The sequence below is a fragment of the Rana temporaria genome, assembly GCF_905171775.1.
Source record: "Rana temporaria chromosome 2 unlocalized genomic scaffold, aRanTem1.1 chr2f, whole genome shotgun sequence".
In the NCBI taxonomy this organism is placed as follows: Eukaryota; Metazoa; Chordata; class Amphibia; order Anura; family Ranidae; genus Rana; species Rana temporaria.
Genome location: NW_024404411.1, coordinates 373,216 through 397,677, shown reverse-complemented (window position 1 = coordinate 397,677; position 24,462 = coordinate 373,216). Strand labels below are relative to the sequence as shown.

The following is a 24,462-nucleotide window of genomic DNA, read 5'->3' as shown; positions in this document are numbered from 1 at the left end:
TTTCCCCCCTAGGCTTATACTCGAGTCAATAGGTTTCCCAGTTTATTGGGGTAATATTAGGTACCTTGGCTTATACTCAAGTATATACAGTAAGTTGTACTCGTCCCATAAAACAGCAGATGCGTGATGTTGGAAAGCCTGCACCAGCTTAAAGTGGAGGTCCACCCAATTTTTTTTTTAAAAGCCAGCAGCTACAAAAACTGCAGCTGTTGACTTTTAAAAAATGGACACTTACCTGTCCAGCGCACCCGCAATGTCGGCAGCCGAGGCCGAGCAATCACTTGTCTCTCAGCTGCCCCCACCGCCATCCTTGGTGAGGGAATCAGGAAGTGAAGCATTGCGGCTTCACTGCCCGTTTCCCTACTGCGCATATGCGAGTAGCGCGGCCCGCTCTGTCCTTGGACCAGTGTGTTTTCCAGGAGACAGCTGGGGGACGGGAAGTGGCGTAACTCCCACGAGTCTATGCCCGGAAATTAGTGCAAATACCTGTCTTAGACAGGTATCTGCACCCCTCCCACTTAAAGGTGGCAAATATGACACCAGAGGGTTCCGAAAAGCAGAAGTTCCATTTGTGGGTGGAACTCTGCTTTAAGAAGTTGTTTTCTCACTGAGCAGAGACGTTTTCCTAGCTGATGCCCCAGCTGCATCTATAAGAGGAAGTGGAACATGGAAAGGAGGCATTGATCATTAGAGGGGAGGTAGAACATGTAGAGGGAAGTGTGGACACGGTGGGCTTAGCTGGAGGACTCACGATTACTGATACAGTGGAATCTTGGATTGCGAACATAATCCGTTTCAGGAGAATGCTCGTAATCGAGTTTGCCTATAGAAGTCAATGGAAACAAAAATGACCTCAATGGCATGCAATACCGCATGTGTACCGCATGTGACCAGAGGTGGGGGGCACCGGAGAGCCTTTCCGAGTATTTCCGAGGCTCAGGGACAGCCCAGCTGAACTTGGAAAGACTCGGAAACTGAGTATTTCCATGTTTTTCTGAGTATTTCCGAACGGCTCTGCTCAGCTCCGGTGCCCCCGTACCTCAGGCCAAATGCGGTGCTGCACACCACTGGCTTAAATCCTGTTTGTTTTGCAAGACAACACTAACAAACCGAGTCAGGATTTAAAAAAAATCCTCGTATTGCGAAACGCTCATTAACGCGTTACTCGCAATCCGAGGTTTCACTGTGTAGCAATAGTCAGCAGAACCTGGAAAGTACTCTCCCACTGAGGCTTCAGAGGCTTAGCAAGATGCCTCTTGACTGCTACCCAGTCTCTGGCACTGGGGAATTCTTAAGGTTTCAGCTCAGGATCTGACAATGAGAAAAACATTTGGGAACACGGCTCAGTTAGCAAATGATACAAATGCATTACATGTTCAGTCAAAGCTCCATAAAAAAAGATAAAAAAAAGATGAAAAACATAAGGAAACGGAGTTCAGTCTGATGGACATAAGCACTAAACCCAGTGCTAATATTGATATATTCCTGTTTTCTTACAGATTTTAGTTTGTTTTTTAAAGTAGCATTATACCTTTGCCTCATTTACTAGCTTACAAGATGACATGAGATATGAAACTGATGAGACACACAACTCTTTCATTGTGGCTTAGCCGTTACCCCTTTAACCTTCCCCCTTCTTCCAGAGTTTCCTTTCTGCAGCTGAAGTTTGTGAATCCTCTGGTGTTTTATTAGCCCTGCTTTAACTGTATAACCTTTGTCACATTCAGGACACTGATATGGCTTCTCTCCAGTGTGAGTCAACGTGTGTCTAATAAGATGAACTTTCTGTGTAAAAGTTTTGTCACATTCAGAACAATGATGTGGCTTCTCTCTATTGTGAATCCTCTGGTGTATGATAAGGCACGACTTTGTTTTAAAAGCTTTCTCACATTCTGAACACGGATATGGCTTCTCTCCAGTGTGAATCCTCTGGTGTGGGATAAGGCTTTCCTTATGTGCAAACATTCTTCCACATTCAGGACATTGATATGCTTTCTCGCCAGTGTGAATCCTTTTATGTATGGAAAGGTATTCCTTCCTTGCAAATGCTTTGTCACATTCAGAACACCGGTATGGCTTCTCTCCTGTGTGAATTACCTGGTGCATATTAAGCTCTGCCTTCACTGTAAAAGCTTTATTACATTCAGAACATTGATATGGCTTCTCTCCAGTGTGAATCTTCCGGTGTCTGTTAAGATTTTCCCTATGTGCAAAAGTTTTTCCACATTCAGAACATTGATATGCCTTCTCACCAGTGTGAATCCTTTCGTGTATGATAAGAAATTCCCTCCTTGTAAAAGCTTTATCACATTCAGAGCATTGATACGGCCTCTCTCCAGTGTGAAAATGTTGGTGTCTGATAAGGTGTGCCTTCTGTGTAAAACCTTTGTCACATTCAGAACATGGATATGGTTTTTCTTCAATGTGAATCCTCTGGTGTCTGATAAGCCCTCTTTTGACTGCAAAAGCTTTATCACATTCGGAACACTGATATGGCTTGTCTCCGGAGTGAATCATTTTATGTCTGGAAAGTTCTCCAATGACTGTAAAAGCTTTATCACATTCGGAGCACTTATATGGTTTCTCTCCGGTGTGAATCCTCTTGTGTACATAGAGGTTATCCTTCCATGCAAAAGCTTTATCACATTCAGAACATTGATATGGCTTCTCTCCAGTGTGAACCCTCAAGTGCATGATAAGTTCTCCGTTGTTTCTAAAAGCTTTATCACATTCGGAACACTGATATGGCCTCTCTCCACGGTGAATCATCTTGTGTCTTAAAAGATGTGACTTTGTTTTAAAAGCTTTGTCACATTCAGAACACTGATATGGCTTTTCTCCAGTGTGAACCTTCTTGTGTCCGATAAGAACGGACTTCTGTTTAAAAGCTTTGTCACATTCAGAACACTGATATGGCTTTTCTCCAGTGTGAACCTTGTTGTGTCTGATAAGAATGGACTTCTGTTTAAAAGCTTTGCCACATTCTGCACATTGAAAAGGTTTCTCTTCGGTGTGAACCTTCTGGTTTGTGATACGCTTTGCCTCCATTGTAAAATCTTTTGTCAAAATCCAAACAAAATAGCTGGAAAAGACCCCTCTTATGTATACATGGGTTGGACTTTACTGTAAAGCCATTGTCACTTCCAGAACACTGAAATGACTTCTCTCCTGTTGTCCTCTGAGGCGGGATCAATGTTGAAGATCGAGTTTTAGAACACGGATATGTCTTGGGCGAATCCTCTAGTGAACTGAAATAAAGACTTTCAGTCGTTTAGGACACCCGTATTGCTCATTTCTCATGTGACTTAGTTGTATGAGAATCAACATGACTGAAAACTTGGTTCATCAATCCACCTGTACAGAAAAAAAAATGAAAGTCAGAATTCTATATAAAAAGGATAAAGCTGCTATTCTTACCATTCGTTATTAACCACTTCAATACCGCAAACTGTCATATGACGTCCACAAAGGGGATCTCCTATCCTGGGTGGACATCATATGACGTCCTGGACTTTGTGCAGTGATATCTGAATGATGGGGCAGCTAGAGGCATCATTCAGATATCATTGTGTTCCGGCGAACACGATCGGTGAATTTTTCTTCACGATCTCATGCTTTCCAACCTGGAGGAGAGATGTGGGGTCTCATTGACCCCGCATCTCTCCTTAAAGAGGACCTGTCACACACCTTTCCTATTACAAGGCATGTTTACATTCCTTGTAATAGGAATAAAAGTGATCAAAAAAATATATATATAAAAAGTGTTAAAAATAAATAAATAAGTAAATGAAAAAAATAATAAATAAATAAAAAAAATTAAAATGCCCCTGTCCCCGGTAAGTCGCGCTCAGAAGCAAACGCACATGTAACGTCGTTCAAACCACACATGTGAGGTGTCGCCATGTGCGTTAGAGCATGTGCAACAATTCTAGCACTAGACCTCCTCTGTAACTCGAAACTGGTAACCTGTAAAACTTTTCAAAGCGTCGCCTATGGAGATTTTTAAGTAACAAAGTTTGGCGCCATTCCATGAGTGTGCGCAATTTTAAAGCGTGACATGTTGGGTACCTATTTACTCGGCGTAACATCATCTTTCATATTTTACAAAAAAATTGGGCTAACTTTACTGTTTTGTTCTTTTTTAATTCACAAAACCATTTTTTTTTACCAAAAAAAGGTGTTTGAAAAAGGATTGAGCAAATACTGTGCGAGATAAAAAGTTGCAATGACCGCCATTTTATTCCCTAGGGTGTCTGCTAAAAAAAAAACATATATAATGTTTGGGGGATCGGAGTAATTTTCTAGCAAAAGAATGATGATTTGTACATGTAGGAGAGAAGTGCCAGAATAGGCCCGTTATGGAGGTGGGTATAAAAGCCCGGTATTGAAGGGGTTAAATATATCTAACATACAGAAAGGATATATACAGTATTATACATTTTTAAAATATTTGCATTTTATTTTATTGGGGACACTAGATTACTCCCATTGGCTGGTAAAATGTACAGTCTATCACAATTTTCTGTAGGAGAATCTCATTTCTTTGTTCTGATTTGGAGCATTGTGCTGCATAGTGATAGGTAAGTGTGTTTTGGGTTCAGATTTGTGGGTACATTTGGCAAGTCGTCTTAACCACTTAAAGCGGTGGTTCACCCGAAAAAAAACAACAACATTAGATTGAGGCTAATTGTGGGAAGCACAATCGGGTGTTTGTTTTTTAAATCAATGCAGTACTTACCGTTTTAGAGATAGATGTTGTCCGCGGCTTCCGGGTATGGTCTGCGGGACTGGGCATTCCTATTTGATTGACAGCCTTCCGACCGTTGCATACATCGCGTCACGAGTTGCCGAAAGAAGCCGAACGTCGGTGCGACGCTATACGGCGCCTGCGCACCAACGTTCGGCTACTTTCGGCAACTCGTGATGCGCTGTATGCGACGGTCGGAAGGCTGTCAATCAAATAGGAATGCCCAGTCCCGCAGACCATACCCGGAAGCGGCGGAGAACATCTATCTCTAAAACGGTAAGTACTGCATTGATTTAAAATAAAAAACATCCGATTGTGCTTCCCACAATTAGCCTCAATCTAATGTTAAAACATACACGGTTCGAATTCCGAAAGAATTTTCGTCCGGAAATCGTATCAAAGAATGTTCGTACGAATTTCGCACCGTTAGTGGGGCGGCAGCAACAGACGATTTTCGTGTGGCAAACAAATTTGAGAAATCCGACATGTTGGACATTTTTTGAAAAACTAACGATTTTCGGATCAATGATGGGAGAATCGTACGAGAAATGTAATAGAAAAAAAAAATGTGACGGTATTGGTATGATATCCCCGTCAACGTTCCCTTCTTCCCATAACGAAAATCACCCCAACATTCCGCGAGGAGGAATATCCCTGGGGTCGCCCAGAAAGCCACACATGAGACAAGCTTACTGCTAGAACAAGACAGACTTTAATGTTATATCACACAGCTTATATGTCATTTCCAAAACTGTTACAATGACAAATCTCCGCCCCCCTCACACTGGGGCTTCCATACAGATTATTAGGCAGACACGACGGAGCCGATGCTGAAAACACATTTTCTTTAGACAATGACATCAAGGACGCTGATTACTAGCTGTACTGAATACATTAACTAGACCGCTCGACCCCGCATATAGAGAGATAATTACCACACTGGAGCAATCAGAATAATTAACACAAGCCACTTAAACACAGATCTCCTTCACACAACACAATAGATCAATTAACCTTTAGAAATAGTGAGGGGACATTAGCACGTCAATAACCTGCTAGCCGAGGACAGAATCTCACAGGGCAAGCAGGGAGAATTAGACTGAGACATATAGGCAAATGCATCACAATGGCCCCCCTTTTTCTCCCTGCTCCGGCAAACCCGGTTGGACCTTCCCTGGTCCAGTAGGGTTGACGGGTTCAGAGCTTTTAGTCCGAGGTTAACTCCGTTTGGCGTGACTGACCTCCATTGGTAACTGCTTCCGACTCAGGTATGCCACCGGATTGTCAGATCACACGCCGGTCAGTCCCCAAGTCTTTGTGTGATCTGCAGAGTCACCAGAAGTCAGTGTGAAGATGGCGAATGGGTCTGTGCGCCGCCATCTAGGTGTCCCGCTATGGGAGGGGCAGGTTATGGCTCTGAAGTGACAATCACAGGAGATTCATAAAAAGGAAAAGTTATATTTGTTGAAATGCTGTAGCACTGGTGCTCAGAGTCCGGGGGGGGGGGGGGAATCAGAGCCCCATAAGGTCAGCCACCCCCTGCTCCCTCCGCAGCCGCCGGTTCTCCTCTTGGAGCTTCTCCAGCTCCATCTCCAGTTCATGGAGCCTGGGGGGGTCAGCCTGCTGTGACCTCAGGCGGTTGTTCTCCTCCTCCATGCGGCTTATGCACTCCTCCAGCTCTATGTACTCACGGATCAGCTCCTGCTTGCTCATGTCCTGCAGGCTTTCCACGTGGTCCTTCATCATCAGGAACTGGGTGGTGGTGTAAGGGGCCACCGGTGGGCCCTTGGCGAACATCTCGGCCCGCATCTGGGGCGCCCGCTGCGATTCCATCTCCTCCAGTCGCTTCTTCTCCTCCCAGGTCCGCTGGTTATATGACTTCCAGGACCTCTTCTTCTTGGAGGGTAGCCGGCGGTGCCTCTTTCTGCCCAGCTCCCTCCAGGGCCCCTCCGGCTCATGGCTGTCGCCCATGACCAGCTGACAATGGTGTTCCCTGTTGTCCGTAATAACAGATTGTACCATGAGGGCTTCGTAAGGGGTGCCCAATGGTTCTTCCTGACCCAGCTCCTGGGGATCCCAAGCCGAGTCTACACAATGGGCTGCTGCTGGTGGGCGGTACCCAGGTTGAGACCAATTTGATCTGGTGTTGTCATTCAGGGGGCAATTCTGCTTGAAGTGACCCAACTGTTTGCACCGGAAGCAGCGTTGTTCGTTGTCCTCCTGGCGTGGATAGCGAGGGCTCGATGTCATCGGTCTGTTAGGCGGTTGGTATCTAGCGGCTGGTGGGTGTGAGGGCGCCGTGGGTCGTGGAGGTTGTACCCGTGGTGTGACCTGGTTTGTCTTGCGAGTATCTGCATATTCATCCGCCAACTTCGCGGCCTCTGGTAGAGTCATGGGCCTGCGATCTCTCACCCAATCTTTGATGTCCGTCTGGATGTGATTGTAAAATTGCTCCAGGAGCATTAGTTGCAAAATGTCCTCTGCGGTGGTGGCCTGGCTGCTGTTAACCCAGTTAGAGGCTGACAGGGACAACTGGCATGCCCATTCCGCGTAAGAGTCTTTCGTGGTTTTGCGTGAGTCCCTGAACTTCTGTCGGTGGGACTCTGGGGTTACTGCATAACGAGCCAGGAGCGCTTCTTTAACCCGGGCGTAGCTATGGATATCCTGATCTGGCACGGTCCGGAAAGCATCAGAAGCTTTGCCTGACAGTTTGCCTGACAATATTGCAACCCAGTCTCCTCTAGCTATTCGGTGCAGGTTACATTGTCGCTCAAAATCTGCCAGGTAGTTATCAATTTCACAGTCCTTTTCATCAAAAGCTTTAAAAGCGCTAAACGGAATCTTCCTTGCGTCTGCTGTGCTGTACTCACTGTTCGGAGAATGTGCGGCTGCTTGTTGGACTGCTGCCAGTTTTAACTGTAGCTCTGCATCTCTTATTTGTTTATCCTTCTGTAGTTCTGCGTTTACTAACAGGTCCATCACTTTCAGCACCACATCCGGCGTTGGGCTCGGGCCGAACCACGCTAGCTTCTCTCTCATTAGCTTGTTGGTTGGTGACTCCTCCTGAATCACTGGTGTCTCCATCTCTTGTACTGCTGGCGTTGCTGCAATCACGTTCTCCTGGTCCATCTCCATTAATTCTGCTATGATGATCCGCTTGGTTTTGTTGCTAGCAATCCTTCCACGAACTTCCAGTAGTTCTTTCAGTGTATTTCTTTTAAGCAGGGTGCAGCAGCCTTCCATTCACTGTTCCCAGTGTCTGCTTGGAGTCCTGGTGTAAGGGAGAGTAGAAGGGAAGATCCCGCTGCTGCCATCCATTTGTGACGGTATCGGTATGATATACCCGTCAACGTTCCCTTCTTCCCATAACGAAAATCACCCCAACATTCCGCGAGGAGGAATATCCCTGGGGTCGCCCAGAAAGCCACACATGAGACAAGCTTACTGCTAGAACAAGACAGACTTTAATGTTATATCACACAGCTTATATGTCATTTCCAAAACTGTTACAATGACAAATCTCCGCCCCCTCACACTGGGGCTTCCATACAGATGATTAGACAGACACGACGGAGCCGATGCTGAAAACACATTTTCTTTAGACAATGACATCAAGGACGCTGATTACTAGTTGTACTGAATACATTAACTAGACCGCTCGACCCCGCATATAGAGAGATAATTACCACACTGGAGCAATCAGAATAATTGACACAAGCCACTTAAACACAGATCTCCTTCACACAACACAATAGATCAATTAACCTTTAGAAATAGTGAGGGGACATTAGCACGTCAATAACCTGCTAGCCGAGGACAGAATCTCACAGGGCAAGCAGGGAGAATTAGACTGAGACATATAGGCAAATGCATCACAAAAAATATTCCCGGAGAGAAACAAAGATTCCCGGAGAGAAACAAAGATTAGCCAGAGAGAAACAAAGATTAGCCAGAGAGAAACAAAGATTAGCCAGAGAGAAACAAAGATTAGCCAGAGAGAAACAAAGATTAGCCAGAGAGAAACAAAGATTAGCCAGAGAGAAACAAAGATTAGCCAGAGAGAAACAAAGATTAGCCAGAGAGAAACAAAGATTAGCCAGAGAGAAACAAAGATTAGCCAGAGAGAAACAAAGATTAGCCAGAGAGAAACAAAGATTAGCCAGAGAGAAACAAAGATTCCCAGAGAGAAACAAAGATTCCCAGAGAGAAACAAAGATTCCCAGAGAGAAACAAAGATTCCCGGAGAGAAACAAAGATGCCCGGAGAGAAACAAAGATTCCCGGAGAGAAACAAAGATTCCCGAGGGGGCGTAGCCTAACTCCGGACCAGGATGGACGCCTGAACCGAGTCCTCCGGCGTACAGGGGCACAAATCCGCCGCCATCGGCCACTAAGGTAAAAATCCGGGCACACAAATAGCAGTACTAAGCCACCCACCTGCCAGGGAACAGATGGAGCCAGGCCATCAATCCACCGCCACAATTCCGGCGATGTTCCGGACACCGCCGGGAGAAGGCCCAAAAGCCGCGGCCTCTAGTAAATCCCTTACCCCACACAGCGGTCCAGGACACAGCGCGAGCGGCGCGATCGCGCAAACCGCCTCACAGAGCCACACATCCCCTGCCACTCAGCCCTCACAAGCCCTCAGCCTCGCCGATCTGCAGGCAAACCTGCAGGCCATGACCACAGACATCAAGGCCTCCTTCTCTGCCGCCATTACAGAGATTAGGGCAGAGATACAGGGGATGGCTGCAAGAACAGGGGCACTGGAACAAACATCAGGACGTCATGCAGATGCCATAAAGCAAGTACAGAGACATAATGACATGCACCTAACCCATCTAATTGAGATTCATCGCCATCTTGAGTATTTGGACAATAGGGGGCGGAGACATAATATAAGGATTAGGGGGGTCCCTGAAATGGCGGATCAGAACCCTGTTGAACAGACAGCCACAGCAATATTTAATGATTTGCTTGACAGACCCCTAGAATCCCCCATTGAATTTGAAAGGATCCACAGAGCTCTCAGGCCCAGGGGAAGGGACAATGAACCGCCAAGAGACATAATATGCTGTTTAGTGAACTTTCCTCTTAAAGAAGCGATTCTCAAAAAAGCTAGAGAAAAAAACAGGATCATCTATAATGGAATGGAGATTAAACTGTTCCAGGACTTATCTAATATCACTTTGAGACAACGCAGGGCTCTACGTCCCATTACAGAAATGCTCCGCTCCAGGGGAATTCCCTACAGATGGAAATTTCCATTCTGCCTTTCAGCCACATGGAGAGGCCATACAGCACTTCTGCGCACACCTGAAGATATCCGACCATTCTGTGATGCGTTAAATGTCCCCTTCACAGAGGCTCCAGAATGGTACGAATCTTTTATGTTAAATGATCCATGGATTGTGGTGTCCTCTAACAGCACCCCAAGAGCACAAAGAAACAGAGATCGCCGTCGCAGATCACTAACTCCCCAACACAATAGGGGAGCCGGTGCTCAGGGAGGACAAGGCGACTCGCCACCAAGACGAAGAGACCGGATGGATCGGCATGACCAGATGGACACTTAACTCATCTAATCCCAAGAAGGTAACAATGACTTTCCTGACTTCATCCCACAGATGTACGCTGCTTTAGAAATACAGCATTGCTACACGCCTCAACCAGATCAACTACTTGAATACCAGGATTTCTTCCTTCTGACGCAGGGTCCTGCAGCCCTCACATAACCTGCACAATCTCCACATCATCCAGACCTACTTTCATCCCCTTTTTGCTCTGATTTTGATCTCTCTCATCCTGTCCCATCTTATTCCTGTAGAGCCCAGCGCTGCTGTTTTCTCTTTGCGTTTTATTGTTTGCTCGCAGGGGACTCACTCTACACGTTTGTGGAAGCAGGGTAAGGAGTGGAATAAGGACAACGGTGAAGGGAGAAGGACGCTGCAACGACAGAGACTACTAGAATATATACCAAGAAAAGTGCGTGGACTTGCGTACGTAGGTATTACAACAACTTTGCTCTTCATTCCAGGAAAGAAACACAAGGGTCATGCATGCATTATACTTCACAATTTTTATTGCATCACCCACAAAAGACAAAGCTGGAGACAGTTGTCTAAGGTATAGATATCCATAGCTACGATAATAATTTTGGTATAGCCTATGATGTGGTGACCAGGGATGTCTAGATCTCATGGTGACAGGAAAAAGCTCTTTTCAACCAACATTCCTGTGATGTGGGGGCGGGAGGGTAGTATCCATGCCATCCACGGATATACACTCTGTGGAGGATAGGGGTAGCACAACCCATTTACTGGACACCTGGCGTCACCTATAGAGGGTTGTTTTTGTTAATGTTACTGATATACTTAGTGCATCTGTTCAGCACTACACTGTTCAGTTTAAACTTTTTATTCTTATATGTATGTGAATAAGGCGTAGTATAGGACAGCGACATGTTACATAATTCGTTCTGAATTTGCTACTCAGATGAGCAGGAATATTGGGTAAGCCCCAGCCTGATCATTATTAAGTTGTGGTGGCACCCAAAACTGGGAATCCTTCAACAAAAAAAAAAAAAAATTCAACTAAGAAAGTAGATGAGGTCATGTTCTAAACTACGCTGAGTTGTGCTCACTTTATTATCTTGTTGGCGGATCATAATCTTGTGGTTTACTAGGCATATGGGACTTGCCCTGTGCCTCAGTGAACATATACCATCCTCTGAGGAAAAAGTGAAGTGGATAAATGTGTAAATGCATTTAAAGGGTCACTAAAGGAATTTTTTTTTTTAGCTAAATAGCTTCCTTTACCTTGCTGCAGTCCTGGTTTCATGTGCTCATGGTTCGTTTTTGCTTTGATGTTGCTGTAAATCCTCTCTGTTCTGGACACTTCCTGGTTGCCTGTTTCCTGATAACCACAGTACTGGGAGATTTCTCACGGTGGTCACTAATCAAGGAGGTGTGTGTAAAACGAAACTGGATTGGTGCTGAGGAGTTTTAGACAAAGTATCACTGCTCTCTATTGGCTGACTGCCCTCTAGTGGCTCTCTGTACATCAGAGAACCAGCAAACAACAGCAAAAACGAAACTACACTGCAGGCACATTATATGATTGTTTTTTTATCTATTTTTAATCATTTTTAAAAGGAATCAGTTAACTATTATGTCTCTGTGCCCTGTAAACAGTCATTTCAGCTAAAAAAATGTTTTCCTTTAGTGACCCTTTAATATTTGTAGTGGGTTAAAATCCTTTATACACCCTCTTAACTTGACATCTATAGGCAAACACTGCCCTCCAGTGGCGAGCTAATAATATTGCACAAGTCCAATTAATAAGTATCCACTATAGCTTATAATTCACGTGTTTTGGGGCAGAAGTTTGACAACATCACCGAAACAGTAGCTAAAAGTTTGCTAGAACATTCAAAAATGTAGCCTGTAAGGTACCTTGACCCCAAGTTCAATTATAAGACTGATGAATAGGGTAAGTGGACATAACATGCATTAGTGACTGGTGAATTTAATTAATATAACATATACACAAACTGCTAGTAACAATTATTGGCCAATTTTAAGTCTTTACATTTTCTATATCTGTCGGTGCACTGCCCCTGTGCGCCAGCGAGTAGAGTGAAACTACAAAACCAATAGGAGAGATTCACTCCCTTCTATTTGAATCACCCGGGTTCTACTTAGACCACACCTCCACACAAGGGGTGCTCTCTTTCCCACCCCTTGACCCAACCGGATTATTGTACATTTAGGATAGATTAGCGAGCCTAAATCTATCCCCGGTTTCTCCCCTCCCTGTCCCTACATACAACACCTTTTTGTCTTCTTTTACCCCCTAATAAACCACCACACCCAAGGGGTTTCCCCCCCCCCCTTTTTTTTTTCTTTTTTTTTATCTCGAGACACTGAATCTCAAGATGTCTTCTGACAATTCTAACAAAACGCAAGCGATACCTCTATCACTGAAACTACTTTCAATCAATGCAAAATGACTTAACATACCGGAAAAACGGACCAAACTAATTAATGAAATACACAAACAAAAAGCTAACATTACTCTTATTCAGGAAACTCATTTCAGATCGGACAAAATCCCAAAGCTAGGAGACAAACGATTCCAGGTAATCCTACATGCTACTAATCCTTTAGGTAAGACAAAAGGAGTTTCGATACTGATATCCAGTCAGACCCCTTTCCAGACAATAGACACCCTAATAGACCCTGAAGGGAGATACATTTTCCTGAAAGGGAAACTGAGTCAACACCCCATCACTATCGCTAACATCTATGCCCCAAATGTTAGACAGGTAGCCTTCTTCCGCAAAATTAAAGAACTACTGACAACTTTCGCCTCTGGCACCCTCATTCTTGGAGGAGACTTCAACACCCCCCTAAACCCTCTCATAGATACCTCAAATGGAACTTCAAGTTTAACGTATAGGGCCTTGAAACAAATTAAAAACCAATTCCAGGAGCTGGCATTGCATGATGCCTGGAGAATTCTAAACCCTCAGACCAAAGATTATACCTATTTTTCTAATGTCCACCAAAAGTATTCTAGAATTGACTATTTCCTTCTCTCACAACCAGACCTACCTCCATTGACTAAATCAAATATTGAGTCAATGACTTTATCTGACCATCACCCAATCACCATGACGCTAACATTCCCAGATAGAAATAACATAACTAAAACGTGGAGACTCAACACCACAGTACTGAAAGACCCAGTGGATATTTCGAAGTTCAAGGACACATTGAATGATTATTTTCTACGGAATGAAAATGGAGACACTTCATTCATAACACAATGGGAAGCGCACAAATGTGTCATTAGAGGAGACTTTATTAGGAAACTGACAAGCATAAAAAAAGAACAACAGTCCAAAATAAAATCTCTACTAGAACGCATACACCAATTAGAACGAACACATAAAAGAACTGTGGCGGTTTCAACATTCGAAGAACTAACTAAGACAAGAACGCTGTTGGCAGAAGAACTAAATTTGAAAGTCAAAAGGCAATATATCCTGAGACACAAAATATACTATGAACAGGGAAATAAGTGTGGTAAATTGCTGGCAAAAGCTGTTCAAGCTAAGAGAACTGCTAATACTGTTCACCACATAAGAGACAAGCAAGGCGAGCTGCGGTCTTCGAATGAGGAAATTGCCAAACAGTTCGAATCATACTATCATGATCTATACAATATTCCATCTAATCCAAAATGCCCACAGGGATCAGACAAACGAAATAAGCTCATCCAAGAATTTCTTGGAAAATATAGTCCACCCCATATTTCCGAGAATATTGCCAAGGAACTTGAAAACCCCATCTCCAGCCCAGAATTTGACAGAGCCCTAAAAGAGATGAAAATAGGCAAAGCCCCGGGCCCAGATGGACTACCCCTACAATATTACAAAACTTTTACTGATATACTGAAGCCAAGGTTTTTGAAAACATTTCAATCACTACATTCGGAACAAAACCCCCCCAAACAATTGCTAGAGGCCCACATCGCGGTAATACCAAAAGAAGGAAAAGACGTGACACAGGTCAGCAATTACAGACCAATATCACTAATAAATGTTGATGTAAAGATATATGCCAAAATATTAGCAAATAGGATCCTCCCCCTGCTAACCTCTCTTGTAGCCCTAGACCAAGTGGGATTTATCCCGGGAAGGGAGGGTCGTGATAACACAATAAAGGCCCTCAACATAAATCACTGGCTAATGTTGAATCAGAAACAGGGCTTTTTCTTATCCCTAGACGCCGAGAAGGCGTTCGACAGAGTGGCCTGGGACTTCATGGACGCAGTGTTAACACACATTGGCTTTTTACCTCAAATGAGAGCTTACATTAAAGTCCTGTATTCTAATCCTACCGCCAGAGTCCGGGTTAATGGCCATCTGTCGGGCGCCTTCAACCTGCGCAACGGAACCAGACAGGGATGCCCTCTTTCCCCCCTATTATTTGTTTTAACACTCGAACCCCTACTAAATAAAATCAGATCAAATGAAGATATCAAAGGAATTAAGATCCAGAACACTACATACAAATTGGCAGCCTTTGCAGACGACCTGCTCCTCTTCCTTTCAGAACCTCACATAACCTTCCCTAACCTTCTTAAAGACCTGGAACATTTTCATTTATTATCTAATCTAAAAATAAACCATTCCAAATCTAATGCCCTCAACATCTCAATACCTTCCAGTGTAATAGACCTATGTAAAAAAAACTTTTCATTTAACTGGGCAAAACGAAGCATCAAGTATTTGGGAATTGAAATCTCTTCTGACCTGAAAGACCTCTTCCATCTCAATTACATTCCAGCAATGAAGGAAACACAAGAGGATCTGAGGAGATGGAATTCACTAAATATTTCTTGGTTCGGACGAGCTTCATTAATCAAAATGACTATCCTACCGCGGTTCCTCTACATCATGCAAACATTGCCTATCAAAATCCCCCTTTCATTTTTCAATACCTTCCGTAAAGCTTGTTCCTCCTTTATCTGGAGAGGCAGACCCCCAAGAATTAGATTTTCCAGATTGAACCTGCCCAGAAATGGGGGAGGCATAGCTCTACCTGATCTAAGAAAATACCATCAGGCTGCCCTACTAACAAGAATTGTGGACTGGAACCTACATCATAGGGTGAAAGATTGGGTGAACCTTGAGCAATCCCAATCCCCTCACGATTTAAAATATCTACCTTGGATTAATCCCAAGTATCACTCAAAGTCTATCAAAACACATCCCATTATAGGCCCCACCCTAGAGATCTTTCGCTACACCTTCAAGAGCATAAATCCTTCCCCTTGGCTAGGCCCTCTAACACCACTTTTAAGCAACCCAGACTTTCCTCCTGGTCTGGAAAAATCGTTCCCGACGCATAAGTGGCCTCACAGCAACGTCCTATCTAAACACTTCTTTAAAAATGACAAGTTCCTATCTAGAGATGACCTACTCAAGAACATCACGCCCTGTATCTTATCACACTGGAACTACATCCAAATCAAGCACTTTTTAACCCAGAGAGATAATATTCACCACTGGACAAGACCCTTGACAATGTTAGAGAAACTATGCACCAAAAAAACTCCTCAAAGACACATTATCTCATCCCTTTACAATTCACTATTTGAGGACTCCAACGACTTCTCCAGTTCATCATGTAAGTCTTGGGAGAGAGATTTAGACACCACTCTGTCCACCGAAGACTGGGAAAAAATATATCTGTACGCCCAAAAAGGATCACTCAATGTGGCCACGCAAGAAAGTTGTTTTAAGATCATAACCAGATGGTATAGAACCCCTACTACCCTACACAAAATTTCACCTCAGGTATCTGATAGATGCTGGAGATGTAAACGCGAGGAAGGCTCGATGCTACATATTTGGTGGTCATGCCCTTTAATTCAATCTTTCTGGATGTCGGTACACGAAACTGTTAAACAGGTCACCTCAGAGACCCTGAGCTTTACGCCGCTTCAATACCTACTGCACTATAACTCTATCCCTAAGAAACAATACCTGAAATCCCTCTCCATGATCATGATCAATGCGGCGCGACAGTGCATTCCCTGTCACTGGCGTTCCCCCCATGTACCAACGAAAGTGGAATGGTTCAGGAGAATTAATAACATAGAAAGAGTTGAAGAAATTATCAGCATCTCCCAAGAGAGAATTGTCAAATTCTCAGCGATTTGGTCCAACTGGACTGCATTTAAGGTATCCCAAAACTATCAGCAGGTTATTACATGAAAGGGGTCTAAAGACAGGAAAACACCTTAGATTTCAGTATATATATATATATATATATATATATATATATATATATATATATATATATATATATATATATATATATATATATATATATATATATATATATATATATATAATCTTTCCTTTATCTACTTATGTCACTATGGTTAAAATGTCTTGGAGAATTATTTTTTATTTTTTTTTCCTCCCCTTTCCCCTCCTTCCTACCCCTTCCCATACATCGGTAAGAATATGCACTTACATGCGCATACATATATTTCTTCTTTTTTGCTTCAGTTAGAAAAAAGAAGAAAATGAGAAAACACAACTTGAGGTGACAGATCTGCTATTTACGCTTGATTTCCAAAGATAATCCTTGTAATAACTGAATGGTTGTATTCTATCTATGCCAAAATTATCTTATTGTCAAATTGCCTACTTATTGTATTATGTACTATGTATGGTACACTGTTATTCACCCAATAAAGAATTTGTGAAATAAAAAAAAAAAAAAAAGATTCCCAGAGAGAAACAAAGATGCCCGGAGAGAAACAAAGATGCCCGGAGAGAAACAAAGATTCCCGGAGAGAAACAAAGATGCCCGGAGAGAAACAAAGATGCCCGGAGAGAAACAAAGATGCCCGGAGAGAAACAAAGATTCCCGGAGAGAAACAAAGATTCCCGGAGAGAAACAAAGATTCCCGGAGAGAAACAAAGATTCCCGGAGAGAAACAAAGATGCCCGGAGAGAAACAAAGATGCCCGGAGAGAAACAAAGATTCCCGGAGAGAAACAAAGATTCCCGGAGAGAAACAAAGATGCCCGGAGAGAAACAAAGATGCCCGGAGAGAAACAAAGATGCCCGGAGAGAAACAAAGATTCCCGGAGAGAAACAAAGATTCCCGGAGAGAAACAAAGATGCCCGGAGAGAAACAAAGATGCCCGGAGAGAAACAAAGATGCCCGGAGAGAAACAAAGATTCCCGGAGAGAAACAAAGATTCCCGGAGAGAAACAAAGATGCCCGGAGAGAAACAAAGATGCCCGGAGAGAAACAAAGATGCCCGGAGAGAAACAAAGATGCCCGGAGAGAAACAAAGATGCCCGGAGAGAAACAAAGATTCCCGAAGAGAAACAAAGATTCCCGGAGAGAAACAAAGATTCCCGAAGAGAAACAAAGATTCCCGGAGAGAAACAAAGATTCCCGGAGAGAAACAAAGATTCCCGGAGAGAAACAAAGATTCCCGGAGAGAAACAAAGATTCCCGGAGAGAAACAAAGATTCCCGGAGAGAAACAAAGATTCCCGGAGAGAAACAAAAGATTCCCGAAGAGAAACAAAGATTCCCGGAGAGAAACAAAGATTCCCGGAGAGAAACAAAGATTCCCGGAGAGAAACAAAGCTTCCCGGAGAGAAACAAAGATTCCCGGAGAGAAACAAAGCTTCCCGGAGAGAAACAAAGATTCCCGGAGAGAAACAAAGCTTCCCGGAGAGAAACAAAGATTCCCGGAGAGAAACAAAGATTCCCGGAGAGAAACAAAGATTCCCGGAGAGAAACGAAGATTCCCGGAGAGAAAATAATATTCCCGGAGAGAAAATAATATTCCCGGAGAGAAACAAAGATTCCCGGCAACATGAAGGTTTTGTTGGCCGAATTTCAAAAATCAATGGTGGCATCATCGGATCACAAAAAAAAAAAAAAAACCCTTTCTGATTTCGAAAAGAAAATTTGTTCGAAATTTGACCGTGTATGGCCTGCTTAAGGCTTACCCGTAGGTGCAATAAATATCTCCCAAACTTAAAAGATTTAGGAGATATTTGCAGAAATAGCGGCACCGAAGTCTACGGCGCATGTGCCATAGACATCAGGCGCAATGAGCATGCCGCTTCTAACGACGAGCGTGCCGCTTCTAACGGCGATCATGCACCCGCGCGGGAGTGACATCATCACGTAATTATTAATTCATCACGTAATTCATAATAAGCTAGTATGCTATGCATACTAGCTCAATATGGCTTTGTTGTGTCTTTTTTTTTTTTTACTTTTTTGGAAAGGGTTTACTTCCTCTTTAACCCCTTCCATACCGGGAGGCACTTACACACCTTCCTGCCCAGGCCAATTTTCAGCTTTCAGCGCTGTTGCACTTTGAATGACAATTGCGCGGTCGTGCTACAATGTACCCAAACAATTTTTTTATAATTCTGTTTACACAAATAGAGATTTCTTTTGGTGGTATTTGATCACCTCTGTGGTTTTTATTTTTTGCGTAACAACTAAAAAATTTTTTTTGAAAAAAATGAAGTTTTTATTTTTTCTGTAAATTTTTTTTGTAAATAAGTAGGTTTTCTTCTTCAATTACGGGCACTGATATGGATGCACTGATAAGGTGGCACCAATAAGGTGGCACTGATGGGTACTTATGGGTGGCACTGATAGGTGGCACAGATGGGCATTGGTGGACACTGAGGTGGCACTGCTGATCATCACTTTTTTTATATTTTTGCCAGCCAGTGCCCATTTGTGGCCACTGATTGGCATCTATTGTGAATATTTTTTACCATGTGGATGGCCATGGGGTACGTACCTGGCCATCCACATGTTGCCCCCTTCCCTGGCGGTCCAGTGTGGGCATCCAGGGGGGCTACGCTGATAAACAATCGGTGTATAACCCCCCTGTCAGGAGAGCCGCCGATCGTCTCTCCTCGCGTCTATCAGACACGAGTGAGGAGGAGCCGATCAATGGCTCTTCCTGTTTACATTGTGATCAGCCGTGATTGGACACGGCTGATCACGTGGTAAAGAGCCTCCGCCCGAGGGTCAGACTGACACCCCGCATGACTGATTGCCGCGCTGCCTGCCCCAACGTTATCCTGTTGGACGTCAATAGACGTCCAGCAGGATAACAGAACCACTTCCCGGACGTCAATTTACTATTGACCGGACAGGAAGTGGTTAAGGACTAGCTCCTGTACATATAAGTCGCCAGAATGGCACGGACAGGCAAATCAACGTAAATACACGCCCCCTTTAAATTTGCCGCCGTGCCCGGGCCCTGCCGTGAGCTCCGTGATCGTGCCCGCGGGATCCACGGACTCGATGTCCGCCAGTGTCCCACGATTGTGTGTCATGGAGCTGCAGAACGGGGGGTGCCTGTGTAAACAAGGCATCTCCATGTTCTGCCTAGTGACAGGAGACTGATCATCTGTTCCCTGTCATCGGGAGCAGCGATCACTGTCGTGTCACAGTAACCCACGCCCTCTAGCAGTTAGAATCACTCCCTGGGACACACTTAACCCCTTCCTAGTGGTTAACCCTTTCTCTGCCAGTCACATTTATACAGTAATCAGTGCATTTTTATAGCTCTGATCGCTGTATAAATGTGAATGGTCCCAAAATAGCGTCAAAAGTGTCCAATGTGTCCACTGCCTACGACGTGAACGTAACCTACGCCCAGCCCTATTCACGTACTACGTAAACGACGTAAAATACGACGGCTTGCGTTCCCTGGTCCATACCTTTGCATGAGTTGCGCCTCATATATGGGGAATAACTTTACGCCGGACGTACGACTTACGCAAACCGCGTATATTATGCGCCGGGCACAAGTACGTTCGTGAATCAACGCAACTCCCTCATTTCCATATGTGAATAGGACATCAATGGGAGCGCCACTCGCGGCCAGCGTAAATATGCGCCCACGATACGCCGGCGTAGGAAAGTTATGTCGGTCGGATGAAGCCTATTTTCAGAGTCTGGCGCATAGATACGACGGCGCATATTTACACTTACGTGGCGTATCTCGAGATAGGTCGGCGTAAGTGCTTTGTGAATCTGGGCCAATGTATACAGTGTGTGTGTGTATATAATATCTCTATCTATATATATATCCTTGTAGTGAAGGCCACATCATGATGCAAGTTTTTGTCTTATGACTCCTTGTAGTCCTCCGGTGTATAATATACAATGTATACAGGACATGCTGGGACTTGTAGTCCTCCTGTGTATAATATACAATGTATACAGGACATGCTGGGACTTGTAGTCCTCCTGTGTATAATATACAATGTATACAGGACATGCTGGGACTTGTAGTCCTCCGGTGTATAATATACAATGTATACAGGACATGTTGGGACTTGTAGTCCTCCGGTGTATAATATACAATGTATACAGGACATGCTGGGACTTGTAGTCCTCCTGTGTATAATATACAATGTATACAGGACATGCTGGGACTTGTAGTCCTCCGGTGTATAATATACAATGTATACAGGACATGTTGGGACTTGTAGTCCTCCGGTGTATAATATACAATGTATACAGGACATGCTGGGACTTGTAGTCCTCCTGTGTATAATATACAATGTATACAGGACATGCTGGGACTTGTAGTCCTCCTGTGTATAATATACAATGTATACAGGACATGCTGGGACTTGTAGTCCTCCGGTGTATAATATACAATGTATACAGGACATGCTGGGACTTGTAGTCCTCCTGTGTATAATATACAATGTATACAGGACATGCTGGGACTTGTAGTCCTCCTGTGTATAATATACAATGTATACAGGACATGCTGGGACTTGTAGTCCTCCTGTGTATAATATACAATGTATACAGGACATGCTGGGACTTGTAGTCCTCCTGTGTATAATATACAATGTATACAGGACATGCTGGGACTTGTAGTCCTCCTGTGTATGATATACAATGTATACAGGACATGCTGGGACTTGTAGTCCTCCTGTGTATAATATACAATGTATACAGGACATGCTGGGACTTGTAGTCCTCCTGTGTATAATATACAATGCATACAGGACATGCTGGGACTTGTAGTCCTCCGGTGTATAATATACAATGTATACAGGACATGCTGGGACTTGTAGTCCTCCTGTGTATAATATACAATGTATAAAGGACATGCTGGGACTTGTAGTCCTCCTGTGTATAATATACAATGTATACAGGACATGCTGGGACTTGTAGTCCTGTGTAGAATATAGAATGTATACAGGACATGCTGGGACTTGTAGTCCTCCTGTGTATAATATACAATGTATACAGGACATGCTGGGACTTGTAGTCGTCCTGTGTATAATATAGAATGTATACAGGACATGCTGGGACTTGTAGTCCTCCTGTGTATAATATACAATGTATACAGGACATGCTGGGACTTGTAGTCCTCCGGTGTATAATATACAATGTATACAGGACATGCTGGGACTTGTAGTCCTCCGGTGTATAATATACAATGTATACAGGACATGCTGGGACTTGTAGTCGTCCTGTGTATAATATACAATGTATACAGGACATGCTGGGACTTGTAGTCCTCCTGTGTATAATATACAATGTATACAGGACATGCTGGGACTTGTAGTCCTCCTGTGTATAATATACAATGTATACAGGACATGCTGGGACGTGTAGTCCTCCTGTGTATAATATACAATGTATACAGGACATGCTGGGACTTGTAGTCCTGTGTAGAATATAGAATGTATTCAGGACATGCTGGGACTTGTAGTCCTCCTGTGTATAATATACAATGTATACAGGACATGCTGGGACTTGTAGTCCTCCGGTGTATAATATACAATGTATACAGGACATGCTGGGACTTGTAGTCCTCCTGTGTATAATATACAATGTATACAGGACATGCTGGGACTTGTAGTCCTCCGGTGTATAATATACAATGTATATAGGACATGCTGGGACTTGTAGTCCTCCTGTGTATAATATACAATGTATACAGGACATGCTGGGACTTGTAGTCCTCCTGTGTATAATATACAATGTATACAGGACATGCTGGGACTTGTAGTCCTCCTGTGTATAATATACAATGTATACAGGACATGCTGGGACTTGTAGTCCTCCGGTGTATAATATACAATGTATACAGGACATGCTGGGACTTGTAGTCCTCCTGTGTATAATATACAATGTATACAGGACATGCTGGGACTTGTAGTCCTCCTGTGTATAATATACAATGTATACAGGACATGCTGGGACTTGTAGTCCTCCTGTGTATAATATACAATGTATACAGGACATGCTGGGACTTGTAGTCCTCCTGTGTATAATATACAATGTATACAGGACATGCTGGGACTTGTAGTCCTCCTGTGTATGATATACAATGTATACAGGACATGCTGGGACTTGTAGTCCTCCTGTGTATAATATACAATGTATACAGGACATGCTGGGACTTGTAGTCCTCCTGTGTATAATATACAATGCATACAGGACATGCTGGGACTTGTAGTCCTCCGGTGTATAATATACAATGTATACAGGACATGCTGGGACTTGTAGTCCTCCTGTGTATAATATACAATGTATAAAGGACATGCTGGGACTTGTAGTCCTCCTGTGTATAATATACAATGTATACAGGACATGCTGGGACTTGTAGTCCTGTGTAGAATATAGAATGTATACAGGACATGCTGGGACTTGTAGTCCTCCTGTGTATAATATACAATGTATACAGGACATGCTGGGACTTGTAGTCGTCCTGTGTATAATATAGAATGTATACAGGACATGCTGGGACTTGTAGTCCTCCTGTGTATAATATACAATGTATACAGGACATGCTGGGACTTGTAGTCCTCCGGTGTATAATATACAATGTATACAGGACATGCTGGGACTTGTAGTCCTCCGGTGTATAATATACAATGTATACAGGACATGCTGGGACTTGTAGTCGTCCTGTGTATAATATACAATGTATACAGGACATGCTGGGACTTGTAGTCCTCCTGTGTATAATATACAATGTATACAGGACATGCTGGGACTTGTAGTCCTCCTGTGTATAATATACAATGTATACAGGACATGCTGGGACGTGTAGTCCTCCTGTGTATAATATACAATGTATACAGGACATGCTGGGACTTGTAGTCCTGTGTAGAATATAGAATGTATTCAGGACATGCTGGGACTTGTAGTCCTCCGGTGTATAATATACAATGTATACAGGACATGCTGGGACTTGTAGTCCTCCTGTGTATAATATACAATGTATACAGGACATGCTGGGACTTGTAGTCCTCCGGTGTATAATATACAATGTATACAGGACATGCTGGGACTTGTAGTCCTCCGGTGTATAATATACAATGTATACAGGACATGCTGGGACTTGTAGTCCTCCGGTGTATAATATACAATGTATACAGGACATGCTGGGACTTGTAGTCCTCCTGTGTATAATATACAATGTATACAGGACATGCTGGGACTTGTAGTCCTCCTGTGTAGAATATACAATGTATACAGGACATGCTGGGACTTGTAGTCGTCCTGTGTATAATATACAATGTATACAGGACATGCTGGGACTTGTAGTCCTCCGGTGTATAATATACAATGTATACAGGACATGCTGGGACTTGTAGTCCTCCTGTGTATAATATACAATGTATACAGGACATGCTGGGACTTGTAGTCCTCCTGTGTATAATATACAATGTATACAGGACATGCTGGGACTTGTAGTCCTCCGGTGTATAATATACAATGTATACAGGACATGCTGGGACTTGTAGTCCTCCGGTGTATAATATACAATGTATACAGGACATGCTGGGACTTGTAGTCCTCCTGTGTATAATATACAATGTATACAGGACATGCTGGGACTTGTAGTCCTCCGGTGTATAATATACAATGTATACAGGACATGCTGGGACTTGTAGTCGTCCTGTGTATAATATAGAATGTATACAGGACATGCTGGGACTTGTAGTCCTCCTGTGTATAATATACAATGTATACAGGACATGCTGGGACTTGTAGTCCCCCTGTGTATAATATACAATGTATACAGGACATGCTGGGACTTGTAGTCCCCCTGTGTATAATATACAATGTATACAGGACATGCTGGGACTTGT

At 43.5% G+C, this 24,462-nt stretch overlaps 1 protein-coding gene across 2 annotated transcripts in view; it reads right to left on the bottom strand.

Moving 5' to 3' along the window:
* Window positions 1–862: 862 nt before the first annotated feature.
* Window positions 863–24,462, bottom strand: part of LOC120921575 (zinc finger protein 271-like) — a 33,296-nt gene continuing 9,696 nt past the window's right edge. For both annotated transcript variants that reach the window (XM_040334074.1, XM_040334076.1), the window contains exon 2: window positions 863–3,354. In XM_040334074.1, the coding sequence (XP_040190008.1) occupies window positions 1,597–3,048 (1,452 nt within the window). In that variant the 5' untranslated portion in view covers window positions 3,049–3,354 and the 3' untranslated portion in view covers window positions 863–1,596. The remainder of the gene's footprint in view (window positions 3,355–24,462) is intronic.